The 17,765-nt window shown below is 37.5% G+C and overlaps 1 protein-coding gene across 1 annotated transcript; it reads right to left on the reverse strand.

Moving 5' to 3' along the window:
- Positions 1-1,304: 1,304 nt before the first annotated feature.
- LOC146895960 (killer cell immunoglobulin-like receptor 3DL1) lies at positions 1,305-11,921 on the reverse strand. Its single transcript, XM_087896242.1, has 9 exons — positions 11,863-11,921; positions 11,587-11,622; positions 8,445-8,726; positions 6,974-7,279; positions 4,785-5,078; positions 4,008-4,058; positions 2,330-2,428; positions 1,788-1,834; positions 1,305-1,686 (listed from the first exon to the last, which is right to left on the reverse strand). Exons 1-9 carry the CDS (start codon positions 11,894-11,896, stop codon positions 1,543-1,545), a joined length of 1,293 nt encoding a protein of 430 aa, XP_087752368.1. The 5' UTR covers positions 11,897-11,921; the 3' UTR covers positions 1,305-1,542.
- Positions 11,922-17,765: the final 5,844 nt, after the last annotated feature.

Raw genomic sequence — 17,765 nt, forward strand, 5'->3', positions numbered from 1 at the left:
TGCAGGCTCTTTTTTGTGCTTGCACTATTCCCCTGCCTCAAGACCCACTTCCAAAAACCCCAGTAGCACAGACATTGAGAGCAACAATTAATAAATGGGATCTCCTGAAACGGAGAAGTTTCTATAAGCAAAGGACACAGTCAATAAGACAAAATGGCAGACTACAGATTGGGAAAAGATCTTCACCAGACCCACATTGGACAGAGGACTAATCTCCAAAATATACAGAGAACTCAAGAAACTTGACATCAAAAGAAAAAAAATAAAAGAAAAAATAATACAATAAAAATGGGATATAGACTTAAACAGAGAACTCTCAACAGACAAATCTCAAATGACTGAAAGACACTTATATAAATGTTTAACATCCTTAGCCATCAGAGAAATGCAAATCAAAACAACTCAGTGATTCCTTCTTATACATGTCAGAATGGCCAAGATTAAAAACACGGATGACAGCTTATGCTGAAGAGGATATGGGCTAAGGGAAACGTTCTGCCATTGCTGATGGCAATGCAAATTGGTACAGCTGCTTGGAAATCAGTATGACAATTTCTCAGAATAGTAGGAAACAATCTACCTTAAGACCCAGCAGTACCACTGTTGAGTATATACCCAAAGGATGCTCAATCATATCACAAAGCTATGTTCATAGCAGCAATATTTTTAATAGCCAGAACCTAGAAATAACCTAGTTGCCTCTCAACTGAAGAATGTATGAAGAAAATATGGTATATCTACACAATAGAGTACTACACAGTGGGAAAAATAATGACATCTTGTAATTTGTAGATAAATGGGTATATCTAGAAAAAGCATATTGAGTGAGGTAACCCAGACCCAGAAAGACAAATATAATATGTACTTACTCATAAGTGGTTTCTAGACATAAAGGAAAGAAAAACCAACCTACAGTCCACAAGCTTAGACTACCTAGGCAACAAAGAGAACCCTAAGAGAGACATACATGGATCTACATAGGAAGAAGATAAATACAAGATGGCCTGATTAAATTGGCAGTGTGAGGGTTACTAGGAGAGGGTCGAAGGGAGACACAGGAAGAAAAGGGAGCAGAAAAAATGTACAGCTCAATAAAAACAATGAAAATTTGATTTAGAAATTTTCATGAGATCCAGTTTGTTGTACAACATTATTAAGCATTAGAAATATATACTAAAATGAGTGAGTTTCTTATTGATATAGAATTTTGAAGTACTCATCATTATTACATCTTCAAGTAGATCTAGAATTTACAGCTAGTCAGTGTAGAGTTCTGACAGAGTGAAATGAAACAGAGACTCATGGACAAAGTACTAAAGTTTGATTTATTTGGAGTGAGTAATGAGGGCCATAATATTTGTAAATAATGGAAAGCTACTTTCCAAACTATATTAGAATAGTGAAGGATGCTCCCAAAGTTAAGGACTTCTGTCTTCAGATTCCAGATGTTATTTCTTTGCATATAAAAGTCTGTAGTCTCCAGAGATTTCCTGAGACAGTTCTGTGAGAAATCATGGGGTGAAGAAGATCTTTCATCTCAGATTAACATTTTCTGACTTCCATGTACACACTGGGATCTGTGGAAAATTCTTTGGGAATCTTGGAAATGGAAGTGGTCAATTTTTGTTTGAAGATGTGATCCAAGTCTAAGTATGTCACTTCCTGCCCTTCTTGTCTTTCAGTGTCCTAGAAAGAAGTAAACTTAAAGTGATGTTGTATGCACATAATTTTCAGACAATGAAGAAATATTAAAACTCATGGAAGAGAACAGACTCAGGAGGACCCACCTGCCTGTTCAGTGTTGGTCTCACTTCAGATTCTTGGTCCACGGTGGCTGCGTTTTTAGGGGACAGATGTAATCAAACATACATAGTAAAGTTTTTCTGCAGTGTAATTTCAAATCAAAGTACTAGTGAGAGATATGGTAAAGCCTAAGGTTGTTCACCTGCCACAAATTGGAATCAAAACATCTGTACTCTATATTTGCAGTTCCATCCTACACATGCTGTACCCTAGTAATTTTTTCTTCAATATATTCTCTCACTTTCCCTTCCTTTCTCCATCTCTCCTTCTTTCTCTTCTTCTTTCTTATATCTTCTCCTAGATATTAGAGCATGTTTGAATATGAAAATGCAGAAATGCATGGAAAAATTAGTTATCTGAGAGTCAAGGGAAAGAGCAAGACTTTTTTTCCTGTTTAGAAAACCTGCCTTAATTTACTTGTATTGGCCCAAGTATCCTTTGTAAATGAAGAACATACCTTTATTTCTCTGGTCTTGCTTTCTCACTCTACACAGATGACATTCACTGGCTTGTTGCTGAGACTTACTCTTTTTAATGAAGTAGCAAGAATAAAGGAGGATGATGAGGAAGACAAAGATCATGGTTGCTGACAGCCCCATGAGCATATGCACGTTCCTGTGGTTATCTGGAGGAAAACATGAATCCAATAAGAGGTAAATCTTAAGATCACCATTTTGATAGATTTCATAGTATTTATTTGTTGACAGAAGTTTCTGTCCTGTCCTGTTCAGACCCAAAGAAACACACAAAAGTCTACATTAATTATAAACCAGTTGGCCTATTAGCTCAGGCTTCTTATTAATTAATTCTTACATCTTAAATTGTCCCATTATTCTTGTCTGTGTTAGCCACATGGCTTGGTACCTTCATCAGCGAGGCATTCTCATTTTGTTTCCTCTGTGTATGTTTGATGACTGCAGACTGACTCCTTCAGACTGACTCCCCACTGTTCCCAGAATTCTCCTGTTCTCATTGCCCCACCTCTACTTCCTGCTTGATTGCCCCACCTCTACTTCCTGCCTGACTACTGGTCAATCAGTGTTTTTATTAAAAATAGCACAAGTGACAGGATAAAAGATGGTTGTTCCACAGAATTTATTGATTGAAGGATAATTATTATGATATTTTAGGGCAAGAGTCTTGATAGAGAACTTACTAATAATATGCTTCTCAATGGAAATATTGTTAAACTGACTTTTAATGAGTTATCATTATAACCATATTTTAATGCATTTTTCAACTATCAGCAGTGGAGTCAAAATTTGTGATAGATGGTGATCAATAGTGATACCCACAACTGGGTAATGTTGCAGAGAATAAGAGATCATAGAATTGTTGGCCCTAAATGATATGTCTACATCTTATAACCTTCCCCAAATATTCAACATCATTGTGAAAGATATGGAAGAAGAGAATGCAAAAGAGGCTCTGTACGACTATAAGGAAACTGTCTTCTGTACACTGCAGGGCAGTTGAATATATGAACTTTCCAAGAGGTCATGGTAGCAAGCCCAAGAGTGGTGCAAGTTCATGCTAGATAAATTCCTAGCATGGAAAGGCAAGGACATGGTGTCCTACCCCTAGTCAAGGGGCTATAGGCAATTGATAATTGTTGGGAAGAGGAGTGTCAGTTTTAGGAGAGTTGTTGCTAGTAATATGACCATGCTCCTGCAGAAGTCTACACCTCCATGAACATATGCATTATACAAGTGGCAGAGAAATAAAGGACACCAGGTAGAGGTTCATATGTTTACTATCTTAATCTGAGATTGATAGTAGTGTTCATTTAATCTGTTTAGCAACTTCTACATCTACAACACTCTTGAAATAAACAACGAATTCTCTTAGGAGAAAAGTAAAGTCAAGTCTATTCCATCATAGGCAATATTTTTATAAAATCATCCTTTCTTCTCATTTTATTCCTCTCTTAGGCCTCATAACATTTTTTCCAGGAGGAACTGACATGGAATGAGCAGTTTGTCATTCCCTGAAAGGGAGTAAAAATCTGCTCTCCTTTTCACTTGCAGATTTCAGATACAGTTTTCACTATACTCCAAAATTTCTGATGTTTCAGAGTATGAGAATCACAGAGAGGAGATTATGATGTTAAGACTACTGAGCTGTGAGGGATCTGCGTCAAAACATGAACCCACGGTGTTTTGGTCCCTATGTTTCCACAATAGAGAAGAGGAAAAATTACTCACTAGTTTTGGAGTCTGGTTTGACACATGAAGTACAATTTCTTGATGAGCTTACTAGGGAAGGGGAGAGGAGAGAGAGAAAGTTCATCAAAGGCTTTGTGTCTTCCCTGTTTTGAAAGTCCTTTAAATTTGGATAGTAAGCAACACTCATTCCACCTCTTAGTGCTGAGTGTTTAGTGTTATATGATGCCATTAGGCGGTTTGCCTTGAAGTTCTGTTTTCATATTGTGATGAGTCAATGGGAATACCATGGAGGTATCTATGTGAGGCAGAGATCAGGACTGCTCCATCTGTGACCTACCCAAACTTATTGAAAGCTTATCCCTAATGATTCTGACCTGGCATCTTTCTAATTCTCCCTGGAGTCCTACACATTCCAGTGTGGTTGACCAATCAGGATAAGAATTGTTGGGGAAATGCCTTGTCTATTACTTTGTGATATGATATTCATTTTCAAAATGAATAAAAAAGTTTTAAATTACATATAATTGTATCTCTTACCCTAGCCCTGTCATCTCTCCAGTCCCACCCAGGTTGCCTTCCTTCAAGTTTTCCTACACACTTCCTTATCTTGATAGCCTCTTTTTTTGATTAATATTGTTAAGTGTGTATGTGTATATATATGTACAAACACACACACACACATATATACACACACAAAATATATATTATGTATATGTGTATTTACTGAGTCTCTCCATCATCAGTAGAATGGTTCTCAGAAATGGTTTTAGAGTTTCATTAGTCAAAAGACATGATGAATATGCAAGACTTTCTTACCTGTGACAGAAATGTACAGTGGGTCACTTGGAGATGACCATACATGGGAAGAGTTCCTGAAAAAGCCATAGCACCTATAGGTCCCAGACTGGATCATAGTAACAAGAAGGAAGTTGGCCTGGAATTTCCCATTGTGGTTTCGCTCTGCAGGCAGCCCATGTCCCTGAGGCACCCCTTCCCTGGACAGATGGAAGATGTCAAACTGATGGTCAGAGATGCAGGACAAGGTCATGTTCTCTCCTGACATCACCACAGGTCCCATCAGGGCTGACAGAGAAGGTTTCTTGTACAAACCTGGAAGAAAGAAGGCAGAGACAGTTAGAGGGGTAGTTCTTTACCAGTGATCAATCACTCAGAGTTCTGTCTCCCTGTTTCCATTTCTGTGATCACTCTCTCTCAGGCCCAACCTTCATGTCTTCTTTTTTCTACCTCCCTATTTCTTTCTATCTTTCTCTTTTCTTCTATATTATTTTACTGATTCTTTGACTTGACTTCAATCCTATAATCATACATTTGTCTCATGTCTCATGCTTTTATTTTTTGGAAATTTCTACCTCTATATGCATAGGTTCATACCATCTTTCTTTTGATATTTTTTTATAAACAGATATTTAAATTAAATAGCAATTGGCTTTATTATTGATCATATAAATATGTAATGTACTTCTATATTTGTTTTATTTTAAAAAATTAAATTAGAATATAATTACATTATTTCATGGCCTCTTTTCCTTTCAGTGTTGCTAGATATATTTATATATATAATCTTAATCACATTTATGCTATCATTCTCTCTTGTCCCCTAACTTCTACTGATTCCATTCCTTTGTTATTCTTTATACTTTCAGTTTTTACAAATATTCTGTTAAACAATGGGTTTAGTTAGAGGTTCTTGTTATTTTGTTTTTATTAGCATATAAATCAATGTACTTCATTAAGATATCCACATATAGTACATTTTTCATTTTCTTCGCAATTCCTTCCCTTATACCTTTGCTGGTTCTTTTCTGCATTTAGCCTTCCATGACATATGTATCCTTCCTCTTTACATATCCCTCTTTGTTAACCTCCTTCCCATTCTCATGGTTATTTCCCAATTTCATGACCTACAACTTCCTCATCCTTTGTATATTAAAAATGTAGAATCTGACCTCATTCTAAGTAATTTTTTCTTGTCTCCTTTTCATATCTTTGTTGATGGATCTCCTTTTCAAATGCAGGCTATTCTATTAATGTTTGTTTTCCTTGAACAGGGGCTATGATGATCTTCTCTCACTTAATACTCTTTGTGTGTATACTGGTCAAGTGTAATCTATTATTGGCCTCCCTATCTCTGCCTTAAGATATCCAATATTTGTCATTATTTCTCCATCTCTACTTTCAAATCTACCACTCAAGCTTAAGATTTTTACAGGTTTTCTCCTCCCACACATGCTATGCTTACATTTTCCCCAGCACTTTCTATCTTTGCATCTTTTTCTCAGTCTCCCTGTCTCACTTACTATTTGCTTATATTTCCATGTCTCTGCATTATTTGTTTCTGTGTATCCCAGGGGGAACTGTTAGAATTTTTTCACCCATCCTAAAATGTCTGAATAACTTTGGAACATAAACTGACAACAGTTTGAAAATGCAGAGAATAAACAGCAATTGGTGGTCTGCTCAATTACCCATGGTTATGCTATTTTTTGATAAATAGTCAAATACAGAAATTGAAGAATTGTCAAACTAGGTAAAATGTTATGTGTTCCATCTTTATCCAGACCTCATATTCATTAAAAAACCAGCCCCACTCAGCACATAAACTCATATCAGACAAATGACCTGTTTATATCTCTGACAGATGACTTGAAGAGGTGGAAAGCAAACAAAATGCTGAACTGTTGATGTCATTGAATATTAGTAGAAGGAAGTCATTGTCTCTGATTATATCAATTTCACTGAGTCACCCCTTTCTCTTTACCTCTAGTTATGACTCCATTGACCTTTCTGTATTTGTGCTTTATATTATAACTAGTGGTCTCTCTCATGTGTCAGGTTTCATTGTCTATGTCAATAATATATTTATCAAGCATGCCTTTCTCTAAGTTTCTCATCCTCATTTTCCCCACCACCTTCCAGGACTTCAAGTCTATAGAATAATAGTTCTGTATCACAGAGGAGATGAGGACCAGGTAACACCCTCTTACCTGTGATCTTTATGTCAACAGGGTCACTAGATTCAGACCACTCATATGGTGTTTCGTTGTAAGAACCATAGCATGTATACACACCAGCATTGTCAGGTGTCACAGGACCTACTGAGAAGTTGGCATGAGAACCCCCATGATGAGATTTTGCAGGAAGCTGGATAGAGCCATTGATTATTTGCTTCCTTTGTGAAGTCAAAATGAAAGTGTCAAACATAATCTCTGAATGACACTCTAGGGTCATTTTCTCTCCCAAATTTACCAAGGGAGTTGATAGGACCAATAGGAAAGGCTTCCTGTAGATTCCTGTAGAAATAGAGAGATTGTGAGTAAGAACCTGACCCCAATCTATATATCCCAGAAAATCTATGATTCTCTATCTTAACCTTCCTGTCAGTCTCCTAGGGTCCTTGTCTGTGTTTATGTCAACTTTGTACACAAACATTCCATCTTTCTCTGATCATTTCTGACTTCTGTAACTCTGAAAGCAGTTCAATATTTTCTCACTGGCTTGTTGGAAGAAAGTGTCTGCTTAACCAGTCTATTCTAGCCACTATTGCCCTTTTCTAAGTTCAGAAAAGGCAGAAAACATGGCAAGCTTTAGGCCGGGTTCTCATCCCTTTAATGGTGTTTTTGAATGACTATAATCATTGGCAAGGTAAGATAATTAGTAGTGAAGGTAGGTATTAGGAAATCTCTTCTGGCCTTTTCTATGATTCAAAATTCTGTAAGGCTATTCAAATATAACATCATAAGTATTATTTCCTACAATAAATGAATTATTACTGTCCTGACTTAGTGACCTCTACACTTCCCTGCCCAGTTCTTAAATTGGCCTTGACATTGACTCCTCTCTTAGTTTCCAACTGCTATCATAACAATCCATCACAAATGTGATTCTCAAAAAAATACAAGTGTTGTAAAGATCAGAACTCTGAAACAAGCCCAAATAGCATAAATAAGTGATCTTCGGGGATCTGTTACTGCTGAAATCACCAGGTAAGTATTCATTACTTTTTGCCTTCCAGTTTCTAGAGGCCTCATGCTTCTCTTGGCACTTGGACCCTTCCTCCACTGTAAGAGTTAGTATTAGGATGTCTCCCTCATAATATTTAGTTCTGATCATAACAGTAATTTTTCTCATTTAGTTTTATGGTCCCTTGTGTTTCTATAGAGCCCAGATAATTCAGGATATTCTCCTATTCTGATGCCAAACTATTAATACCTGAATTCCATCTTCAAGCCCGAATTATCCCTGACTTAACACTCCTTAACACTGCCTTAACATTCATGAAGTCTTAGGGAGAAGAAAATATATGTCCTTGTGTTTATGTTTTACTCATCAAGGTATCCAACTGCCTGTGTTGAATATTACTTTGTGATGCTGAGACTCTGCCTAAAATTAGTGCTGAAGATTCTATCGGGTGGAGATTTGAGGGAATGAAATGACAATCCAAATATGATCTCTGACCTGAAATTATGATTTCCAGAGGGTCACTGTGTGATGAGAGTTCAACAGGACATTGAAAATTACAATTATAGCATCTGTAGGTTCCTGCATATGCTCTTGTCACTGGACCCAGGAGAAGGCTTTTTTGCAACATTCTCTCATGGACCTGAGGGATAGGTTCTCCATGTTCTTTGTACAGCCTGAATGTGTTATACTTATTAGAGTCACAACGAAATTCCACATGCTGTCCATTAGGAACTACAGGGCTTGGCCAGGCAGACAGTGAAGGTTTGTCATGACTTCCTGCAGGAAGATGCACAGAGTAAAAAAAATTTAATGATCCCCCTTCATTCCTGACATCTGAGTCTCCAATTTTCACTTCTTCAGGGTCCTTTGTCCAACATGTTTCTCTGAATTGCAACATCCCTGTTTCAGAGTTAAAAGCTGAAATACTCAGGGGACTCATGAGGTGAACAAATATCATAAGTACTGGAAAGTTGAAACTTGCAAAGTTCAAAAGTGAACCTTTCTATTTCTACAGAAACAGTAAGCTACTGGTCCTGCTGAATTCTAAGAGGTGGTATCTAAACCTCTTAAATAATATATGCCTGCAAGGAATGCAGGGAGCTCCAGGGTTTTTGTTTTAAAGATAATCACCCATATTGAGATGTGCTTTCAATAATGCTTTTGAGTCCTCCCCTACTTTTGCAAATAAGTTCTCAATCATACTGTTATTAGTAATATCAGTAAACTCACAAATTCATCTATTTGAACCTTTTTGCATCATTGTTTGTTCTGTCCTGTGTTGCCTTTATTTGGTAAACAGATTTTTCTGTGTTATATATTACCAAGGGAAGTCATAAACACAGTAGTGTCATTTTCATGTAATGGGTGTCCCCTAACTACCATATACATAATGTATATCATCCTATGTAAGATATATTAACTGAAAATTCTTAATAAGTATTAAATAATGAAGTAAATGTGGTCATAAAAATATAATCTAAAAAGAAACTATATCAGTTGAAAGATTAATCTGTGAGAAGACAGATGGAAACTGTGGACACTAAGGAAGCAAAAAAGACATGCTCTTGATTCAATTTCACTGTCTCTAGAAATCTAACAATACTCAGATTAAAATTGAATTATAAGGATCCCAGACCTCAGGAATGAGGGTGAGTCGGCCCATGGACCTAAGAAATAAAGAAAATCTACAACAGAATAGGAGGAATGAGTCCTTCTAACTACACTGTCCCTTATGTACTGTTGTACAAACATTCATTTACAGAGGTCATACTGGCTCATTTTCTACACTAAGAGGATAGGGATAGGGTAGAGGCAGACATATAGTTTCCACACCATTTCAAGGCTTCTTGTATATGAAACTTCAAGAGTATAGCCTTCTTTGACACTTGGGTCACTTAATGATAAAAAAGGATTTCAACTTATGATTGTCAGCTCATGAATCTTGGTTGTCTGTATTTAATGATGGAAGTTCACGAGAAAAGAAACAAATAATAAAACACTTCAGTGAAGAGTATATATAGACTCCAGCCAGTATAGATATCTTGCAACACTCCTCAGCAGAGGTGATCATGGATGCCAATGAGAGGTGCCCTAATTGTGAAGTATGACCAAGAAGCCAAAGTAGCAAGAGCATCTGATCTTGAAACAATGAAGTCAGCTAGTTAAACAAGCAAAATTGACATCAAGTCATCCTGTTCAGGATTACAACCAGTTTTCCCAACTTCATTCTGAAGTTAGACTAAATAGTAAAAAAAAAAGTTTATAGACTGTTTCAATAGTATACTTGGTACAACAAGAGAATGAGTGAGGCTAGATCAGGCATTATATAGTCTTATGGGTAAATAAAGAACTTGAATGAAAAAGCAATGAAGAATGACAAGATTTTTTGGTACCATTCAATACCAAATTATCAGTCATAAAAATTCAAGAAAGGATAAAGTATTATAGAGGCTTCCTTGTGTGTATAGGGGAGGAGATAGAACTAGGATGAGTTTAGACAGGGGGATAAATGTAATTAAAACACATTGCATAAAATTCTAAAAGAATCATTAACATATTAACAAAAAGAAATAACAGAACTAATTATAAAACAGAAAACAACATAGAGAAGCAATAATAGCATACTGTTGAAAAGGAGTAAAATGAACATAATCAGGTTCAAGAATGTCCAACCACACAAAAAATTGAATTGAAATAATCAGAATCACAGAACAGAATTTTATCATAAGAGATCCTGATATCAGAATGAAAAAAGAAGTAAAAACCAAATGAAGGACTTCTAAAACAGTTACTGTCAAACTTCAGAGCAAATAAATACAGGACCTAAGAAACAAGGATGATGCATTCAATGAGGTGAGTGGAAAAAACCCTGCCTATAAATATCAACAACACTGACATTCAGAAATAAAGATAATGAATTTCTCAGAAAAATTGTAGCAGAGTTCAATCACCATAAGCACAGGAAATACTGTGAAGTTACTCAAGCAGAAAGAAAAGGCTGCCAATGAGTTACATGGAAACATCTTCATGTAGAGAATGTAGAGTAGCTCACTAATAGCAAAATAAGAGGTAGTAATACTGTGCTGGTGATATACAAATTCTATTATTGGTATATATGCTTGAAGACAAAAACAATAACTTCAATGGTTTGTCAAGTGACAAACATACATAGAAAGTCATAAATTACAGCATCAAAATCTCAAAATATGTGGAGGTGGTTAGGTTAGAGTGTTGCAGAATAGATATTAAAACAATTGATTAATCTCCAGGTTTTTTGAATCATACGTTTAATCATAGTACTTGGGTATCAGAGACAGGCCAATATCTGAATTCATGGTCAGTCTGGTCTACAAAGTGAGTTCTAAGATAGAGCTACACAGAGAAATCCTGTCTTGAAAAGATGAAAAAATGTTTATCTGACAAAGTTGATGCCTTGCTCATCCAGGGTCAGTGTCTGGAACAATCTCAGACACATCTGAGAGACTGGATTCCTGAGTCATAACTTCACAGTTCAGAAGCTTCACCAAGGAGTCATTCACAGAAGCCACAAGACAGCAAACTGTAATTCTATCTCCTGTTATAATAAAACCTATTTATTGGGATGGGTAGTAACTCAAGATTTTAACGATGGACTCACCTACTTGTGCCCACATTCTCAGGACTAGGAAGGAGCCTGAAAATAAAAAAAAAAAACTCATGATGGATGATCTATCTCCTTTCAACAGCCTAGCCATCTGACCTCCCCATCCCTGTTGGGCCTCCACACATTAGAACTAGAGACCGCTTTGTTAAGATAAACTCATTAACCAATATCCATCATGGAAGCCAGTGTTTCTGCTGTGGTCAGTTCCAGTCTCCTAGGCTAATATTTCCACCCTGGTATCCCACCCCATTTATTCCCAGCAGGACTCACCAATACACACAATGTTTTTGAGCACAGAGAGCATGGTGCTTCTTTAGGTCACAAGAGGCAGAGCCGGAATAAAACATACAGGATGTCATGAGAGTCTTGAAGTATCTTTCTAACCACAGCACGGAAAAGCTGACCAACAGAGCACATCCGCTTTCACCCCATGTTTATGAATTTTTTCCAGACATGTTTTCTCTGTAGCCTTGGCTTGTTGGGAATGCACTTTGTAGAGCAAACTGATTTTCAATTCAAAGATCTACCTGAGAGTACCCCACAAGTGCTTGGATTAAAGGGATGGTCTCCATAGGAGGGTTCACAAATACTCCCCATTTTACCATAGTCTCAAAGGAACACAGCTTTTCGGAAATTGTTTAGTTATAAGTTGTTCAGCCACAGAATCTTCCATGATTACAACTGAATTGCATCCTGTACCCAACACCTTTTCATTCAAATAGTCAATTATTTGATTATTGTACTATATGTTTGAAAGTTGTTACTTTTTAAATATGAGATGCAATGCCTCCTTGTTGTTCTGTGCAAAATTTCCAGTGAATATTAGTAATGTTATAACAGCAATCCGAACGTGTCTATCAAAATGATGATGCTGGTAATAATCCCATATTGGATTATAATTATTCAATATTTTACTTGACTAATTGTCTAGTTTATAGAATAATAAAATTCCACTTCTATTTAAAAATCAAAGAAATAAAGAAGTATATTTTTGCTTTAAATGAAACTTCTTTTAAGATGTAGCATTAATATTTTTTAAAAATTTATTTTAAATTATATGTAAGTATGTGCATGTGAGGGCTGGTGACTTGTTAGGCCAGAAAGGGGAACTGATAGGATACCTTGGAGCTAGATTCAAAGACAATTCTGAGCCTTCTAGTGTAGGTATTGGGAACTGAAGTTGGGTCCTCTGCAAGTTCAGAACACACTCTTCACCTCTGAACAATCTTTCCAGCCCTACACCCTTATAATTATTTACCCCAAGTCACAAATATATATTTATTGTGTTGTACTGTTTCACTTTATTGTTGAATGGTTGACATAGAAGTTTCTGAAAATGCTTAATATGTTCAATTTGACAAGTTGTTTTGCCTTTTTTCTGATATTTTTATTTTGTTTTTTTTTTTTAGTAAATTTTATTAAATTATAAAAGTTTCCATTTCCACCCCCCCTCCCAACACCCTCCCACTCCCCCTACTCCCCCTCCTCCTCCCTCTTCGTCCCCCAGGGCAGTCAGGGTTTCCTGCCCTGTGAGAAGTTCCAGTTCCTTCCCCCTCCCTCCAGGTCCAGGAAGGTGAGTGTCCAAACAGACTGGATCCCTAAAATCCATTATATGTAGAGGAAACAGGTCCCAGTGTCATAGTCAATGGCTTTTCAGAGAGACTTCGGGTCAGCCACAGTCAGAGAATCCGGCCAAATTCGGAGAGTCTGGTTAGATCACGTCCTCTTTCAGTCCCAGTCCAACTGGCCTTGGTAAACTCTCATCAGATCCGTTCCCTTGTATCAGTGGGTGATAGCATCCCTCGCAGTACTGATTTCGTTTTTCATGTTCTTCCTCCTTCTGCTCCTCATTTGGACCTCGGGGGGCTCAGTCCCGTGCTGCAATGTGGGTCTCCGACTGTATCGCCGTCCTTCGTCAGATGCAGGATCTATGGTGATAAGCAAAATATACATCAGTATGGACATGGGCCACGGCCGATTCAGGCACCCACTACTCTGTCCAGAGAGCAATCTGGGGGATCTCTCCTTGGACCTGGGATCCCATATATAATCAAGTCTCCTGTAAACCCTAAAATGGGTCCCTTAGTTGAAATATAATCTTCCCTGATCCCTTGTTCATCCTTCCTCCCTCCCCCCCCATCCCAGGCCACCAAGCTTTCCCCTTTCTTCCCCTACTCCCTTCTCTCTAACCTTCTCCCCTTCCATCGACCCTCCCTCCCCCCCATGCACCCGAGGTTACCTGGGACTCTTGTCTATTTCCTACCTCCTGGTGGATAGCTAAATAATCTTCATCAGGTTCATCTTCTTATTTAGCTTCTCTAGGATCACGAATAATAGGCTCAAAGACCTTTAATTATGGTTAGAATCCACTTATGAGTGAATACATACCGTGTTCCTCTTTTTGGGTCTGGCTTACCTCACTCAGTAAAGCGTTTTCTATTTCCATCCATTTGCATGCAAAATTCAAGATGTCATTGTTTTTTACCGCTGAGTAAAACTCTAATGTGTATATGTTCCACACCTTTTTTAACCATTCTTCTATTGAGGGGCACCTAGGCTGTTTCCAGGTTCTGGCTATTACAAATAGTGCTGCTATGAACATAGTAGAACAAATGCTTTTGTAGTATGATCGGGAATCTTTAGGGTATATTCCCAAGAGTGGAATTGCTGGGTCCTGAGGGAGGTTGACTTCCAGTTTCCTGAGAAACCGCCACACTGATTTCCACAGTGGCTGCTCGAGTTTGCATTCCCACCAACAATGGATGAGTGTTCCCCTCACCCCACATCCTCTACAGCATAGGATATCATTGGTGTTTTTGACTTTAGCTATTCTGACAGGTGTAAGATGGTATCTCAAAGTGGTTTTGATTTGCATTTCCCTGATCGCTAAGGAGGTTGAGCATGACCTTAAGTGTCTTCTGGCCATTCGAAGTTCATCTGTTGTGAATTCTCTGTTAAGTTCAGTACCCCATTTTTTAATTGGGTTAATTAGAGTTTTAGTGCCTAGTTTCTTGAGTTCTTTGTATATTTTGGAGATCAGACCTTTGTCTGATGAGGGGTTGGTGAAGATCTTCTCCCAGTCAGAAGGCAGCCTTTTTGTCCTACTGACAGTGTCCTTTGCTTTACAGAAGCTTCCCAGTTTCAGTAGATCCCATTTATTCATTGTTTCTCTTATTGTCTGTGCTGCTGCGGTCCTGCTTAGGAAGAGGCCTCCTGTGCCTAAATCTTGTAGACTACCTCCCACTTTCTCTTCTATCAGGTTCAAAGTGGACGGATTAATGTTGATGTCTTTAATCCATTTGGACTTGATTTTTGTGCATGGTGATAGATATGGATCTACTTTCATTTTTTTACAGGTTGACATCCAGTTATGCCAGCACCATTAGTTAAAGATGCTTTCCTTCTTCCATTGTATACCTTTAGCTCCCTTGTCGAAAATTAGGTGTTCATAAGTTTGTGGGTTAATATCTGGGTCTTCTATTCGATTCCATAGGTCGACTTCTCTGTTCTTATGCCAATACCAAGCTGTTTTCAATACTGTAGCTCTATAATAGAGTTTGAAGTCAGGGATGGTAATGCCTCCAGAAGTTCTTTTATTATATAAGATTGTTTTGGCTATCCTGGGTTTTTTGTTTTGCCATATAAACTTGATTATTGTTCTCTCAAGGTCTGTGAAGAAGTTTGATGGGATTTTGATGGGGATTGCATTGAATCTATAGATTGCTTTTGGTAGAATTGCCATTTTTACTATGTTGATTCTCCCAATCCAAGAGCAGTGGAGGTCTTTCCATTTTCTGGTATCCTCCTCAATTTCTTTCTTCAAAGACTTAAAGTTTTTGTCAAATAGGTCTTTCACTTCCTTGGTTAGAGTAACCCCAAGATATTTTATGCTATTTGTGGCTATCATGAAAGGTGATGCTTCTCTGATTTCCCTCTCTGCTTCTTTATCCTTTGTGTATAGGAGGGCCACTGATTTTTTGGAATTGATCTTGTATCCTGCCACGTTACTAAAGGTGTTTATCAGCTGTAGGAGTTCTTTGGTAGAGTTTTTGGGGTCACTTATGTAAACTATCATATCGTCAGCAAATAACGAAAGTTTAACTTCATCCTTTCCAATTCGAATCCCCTTGATCTCCTTATGTTGTCTTATTGCTATTGCTAGAACTTCAAGCACTATATTGAAGAGGTATGGAGAGAGTGGACAGCCTTGTCGCGTTCCTGATTTTAGTGGAAAGGCTTTGAGTTTCTCTCCATTCAGTTTGATGTTAGCTGTCGGCTTGCTGTATATTGCTTTTATTATATTTAGGTATGATCCTTGTATCCCCAGTCTCTCCAACACCTTTATCATAAATGGGTGTTGAATTTTGTCAAATGCTTTTTCAGCATCTAGTGAGATGATCATATGGTTTTTTTCTTTCAGTTTATTTATATGATGGATTACATTGATAGATTTGCGTATGATGAACCAGCCCTGCATCTCTGGAATGAAGCCGACTTGATCATAATGGATAATTTTTCTAATGTGCTCTTGGATTCGGTTTGCCAGTATTTTATTGAGAATTTTCGCGTCGATGTTCATGAGTGAGATTGGCCTGTAATTCTCTTTCTTGGTTGTGTCTTTGTGTGGTTTTGGTATTAGGGTAACTGTAGCTTCATAAAAGGAGTTAGGCAATGACTCTTCTGTTTCTATATTGTGGAATACGTTAAGGAGTATAGGTATTAGCTCTTCCTGGAAGTTCTGGTAAAATTCTGCATTGAAACCATCTGGTCCTGGGCTTTTTTTGGTAGGGAGATTTTTGATAACAGCTTCTAATTCTTCGCGACTAACAGGTCTATTTAGATTGTTCACCTGTTCTTGGTTCAACTTTGGTATATGGTACTTATCTAAAAAAATGTCCATTTCTTTTACATTTTCCAACTTTGTGGCATATAAACTTTCATAGTAAGATCTAATGATTCTCTGAATTTCCTCTGTGTCTGTGGTTATGTCCCCCTTTTCATTTCTGATCTTATTAATTTGCATGTTCTCTCTCTGCCGTTTGATTAACTTGGCTAGGGGTTTGTCAATCTTGTTGATTTTCTCCAAGAACCAGCTTTTTGATTCATTGATTCTTTGGATTGTTTTCTCTGTTTCTATTTTGTTGATTTCAGCCCTCAGTTTGATTATTTCCAGTCTTCTAGACCTCCTGGGTGAATCAGCTTCTTTTTTTTCTAGATCTTTCAATTGTGCTGTTAATTCTCCAATGTGTGCTTTCTCCGCTTTCTTTAATTTGGCACTTAGTGCTATGAACTTTCCTCTTAGCACTGCTTTCATAGTGTCCCATAGGTTTGAGTATGTTGTGTCTTTGTTTTCATTAAATTCAAGGAAGAGTTTAATTTCTTTCTTTATTTCTTCCTTGACCCAGGGGTGATTTAGTAGTTGACTGTTCAGTTTCCATGAGTTTGTTGGCTTCCTGGGGGTAGCATTGTTGTTGAATTCTAATTTTAGTCCATGGTGATCTGACAAGACACAGGTAGTTACTAATATTTTTTTGTATCTGTGGAAGTTTACTTTGTTACCGAGTATGTGGTCAATTTTCGAGAAGGTTCCATGAGCTGCAGAGAAAAAGGTATATTCTTTCCTATTTGGGTGGAGTGTTCTATAGATGTCTGTTAAGTCCATTTGATTCAATACCTCCAATAGGTCTCTCAATTCTCTGTTTGGTTTCTGTCTGATTGACCTGTCCATTTGTGAGAGAGGAGTGTTGAAGTCTCCTACTATTAGTGTGTGTGGTTTGATGACCGCCTTGAGTTCTAGAAGAGTTTCTTTTACATATGTGGGTGCCTTTATATTAGGAGCATAGATATTCAGGATTGAGACTTCCTCCTGATGAATTGTTCCAGTTATGAGTATGAAATGTCCATCTCCATTTCTTCTGATTGATTTTAGTTTGAAGTCGATTTTGTTAGATATTAGAATGGCCACGCCCGCTTGTTTCTTAGGTCCATTTGCTTGGAAAACCTTTTCCCAACCCTTTACTCTGAGTAGGTGTCTGTCTTTGTGGTTGAGGTGTGTTTCTTGTAAACAGCAGAATGTTGGATCCTGTTTTCGTATCCAATCTCTAAGTCTGTGCCTCTTTATAGGTGAATTGAGTCCATTGATATTAAGTGATATTAATGACCAGTGGTTGTTG

The sequence above is a fragment of the Myodes glareolus genome, chromosome 1 (assembly GCF_982192425.1).
Source record: "Myodes glareolus chromosome 1, mMyoGla1.1, whole genome shotgun sequence".
In the NCBI taxonomy this organism is placed as follows: Eukaryota; Metazoa; Chordata; class Mammalia; order Rodentia; family Cricetidae; genus Myodes; species Myodes glareolus.

Bases quoted from the DNA above. Each gene is read 5' to 3' on its own strand.
- LOC146895960 (XM_087896242.1), bottom strand. From the start codon at position 11,896: ATGCTCTCTGTGCTCAAAAACATTGTGTGTATTG. The intron at 4,059-4,784 runs GTAAGAAAGTCT...CCCCTTCCCTAG, and splicing joins ACTGTACATTTCTGTCACAG to TAAGCTCATCAAGAAATTGT. The intron at 1,687-1,787 runs GTGGGTCCTCCT...ACTTCTTTCTAG, and splicing joins GACCAACACTGAACAGGCAG to GACACTGAAAGACAAGAAGG.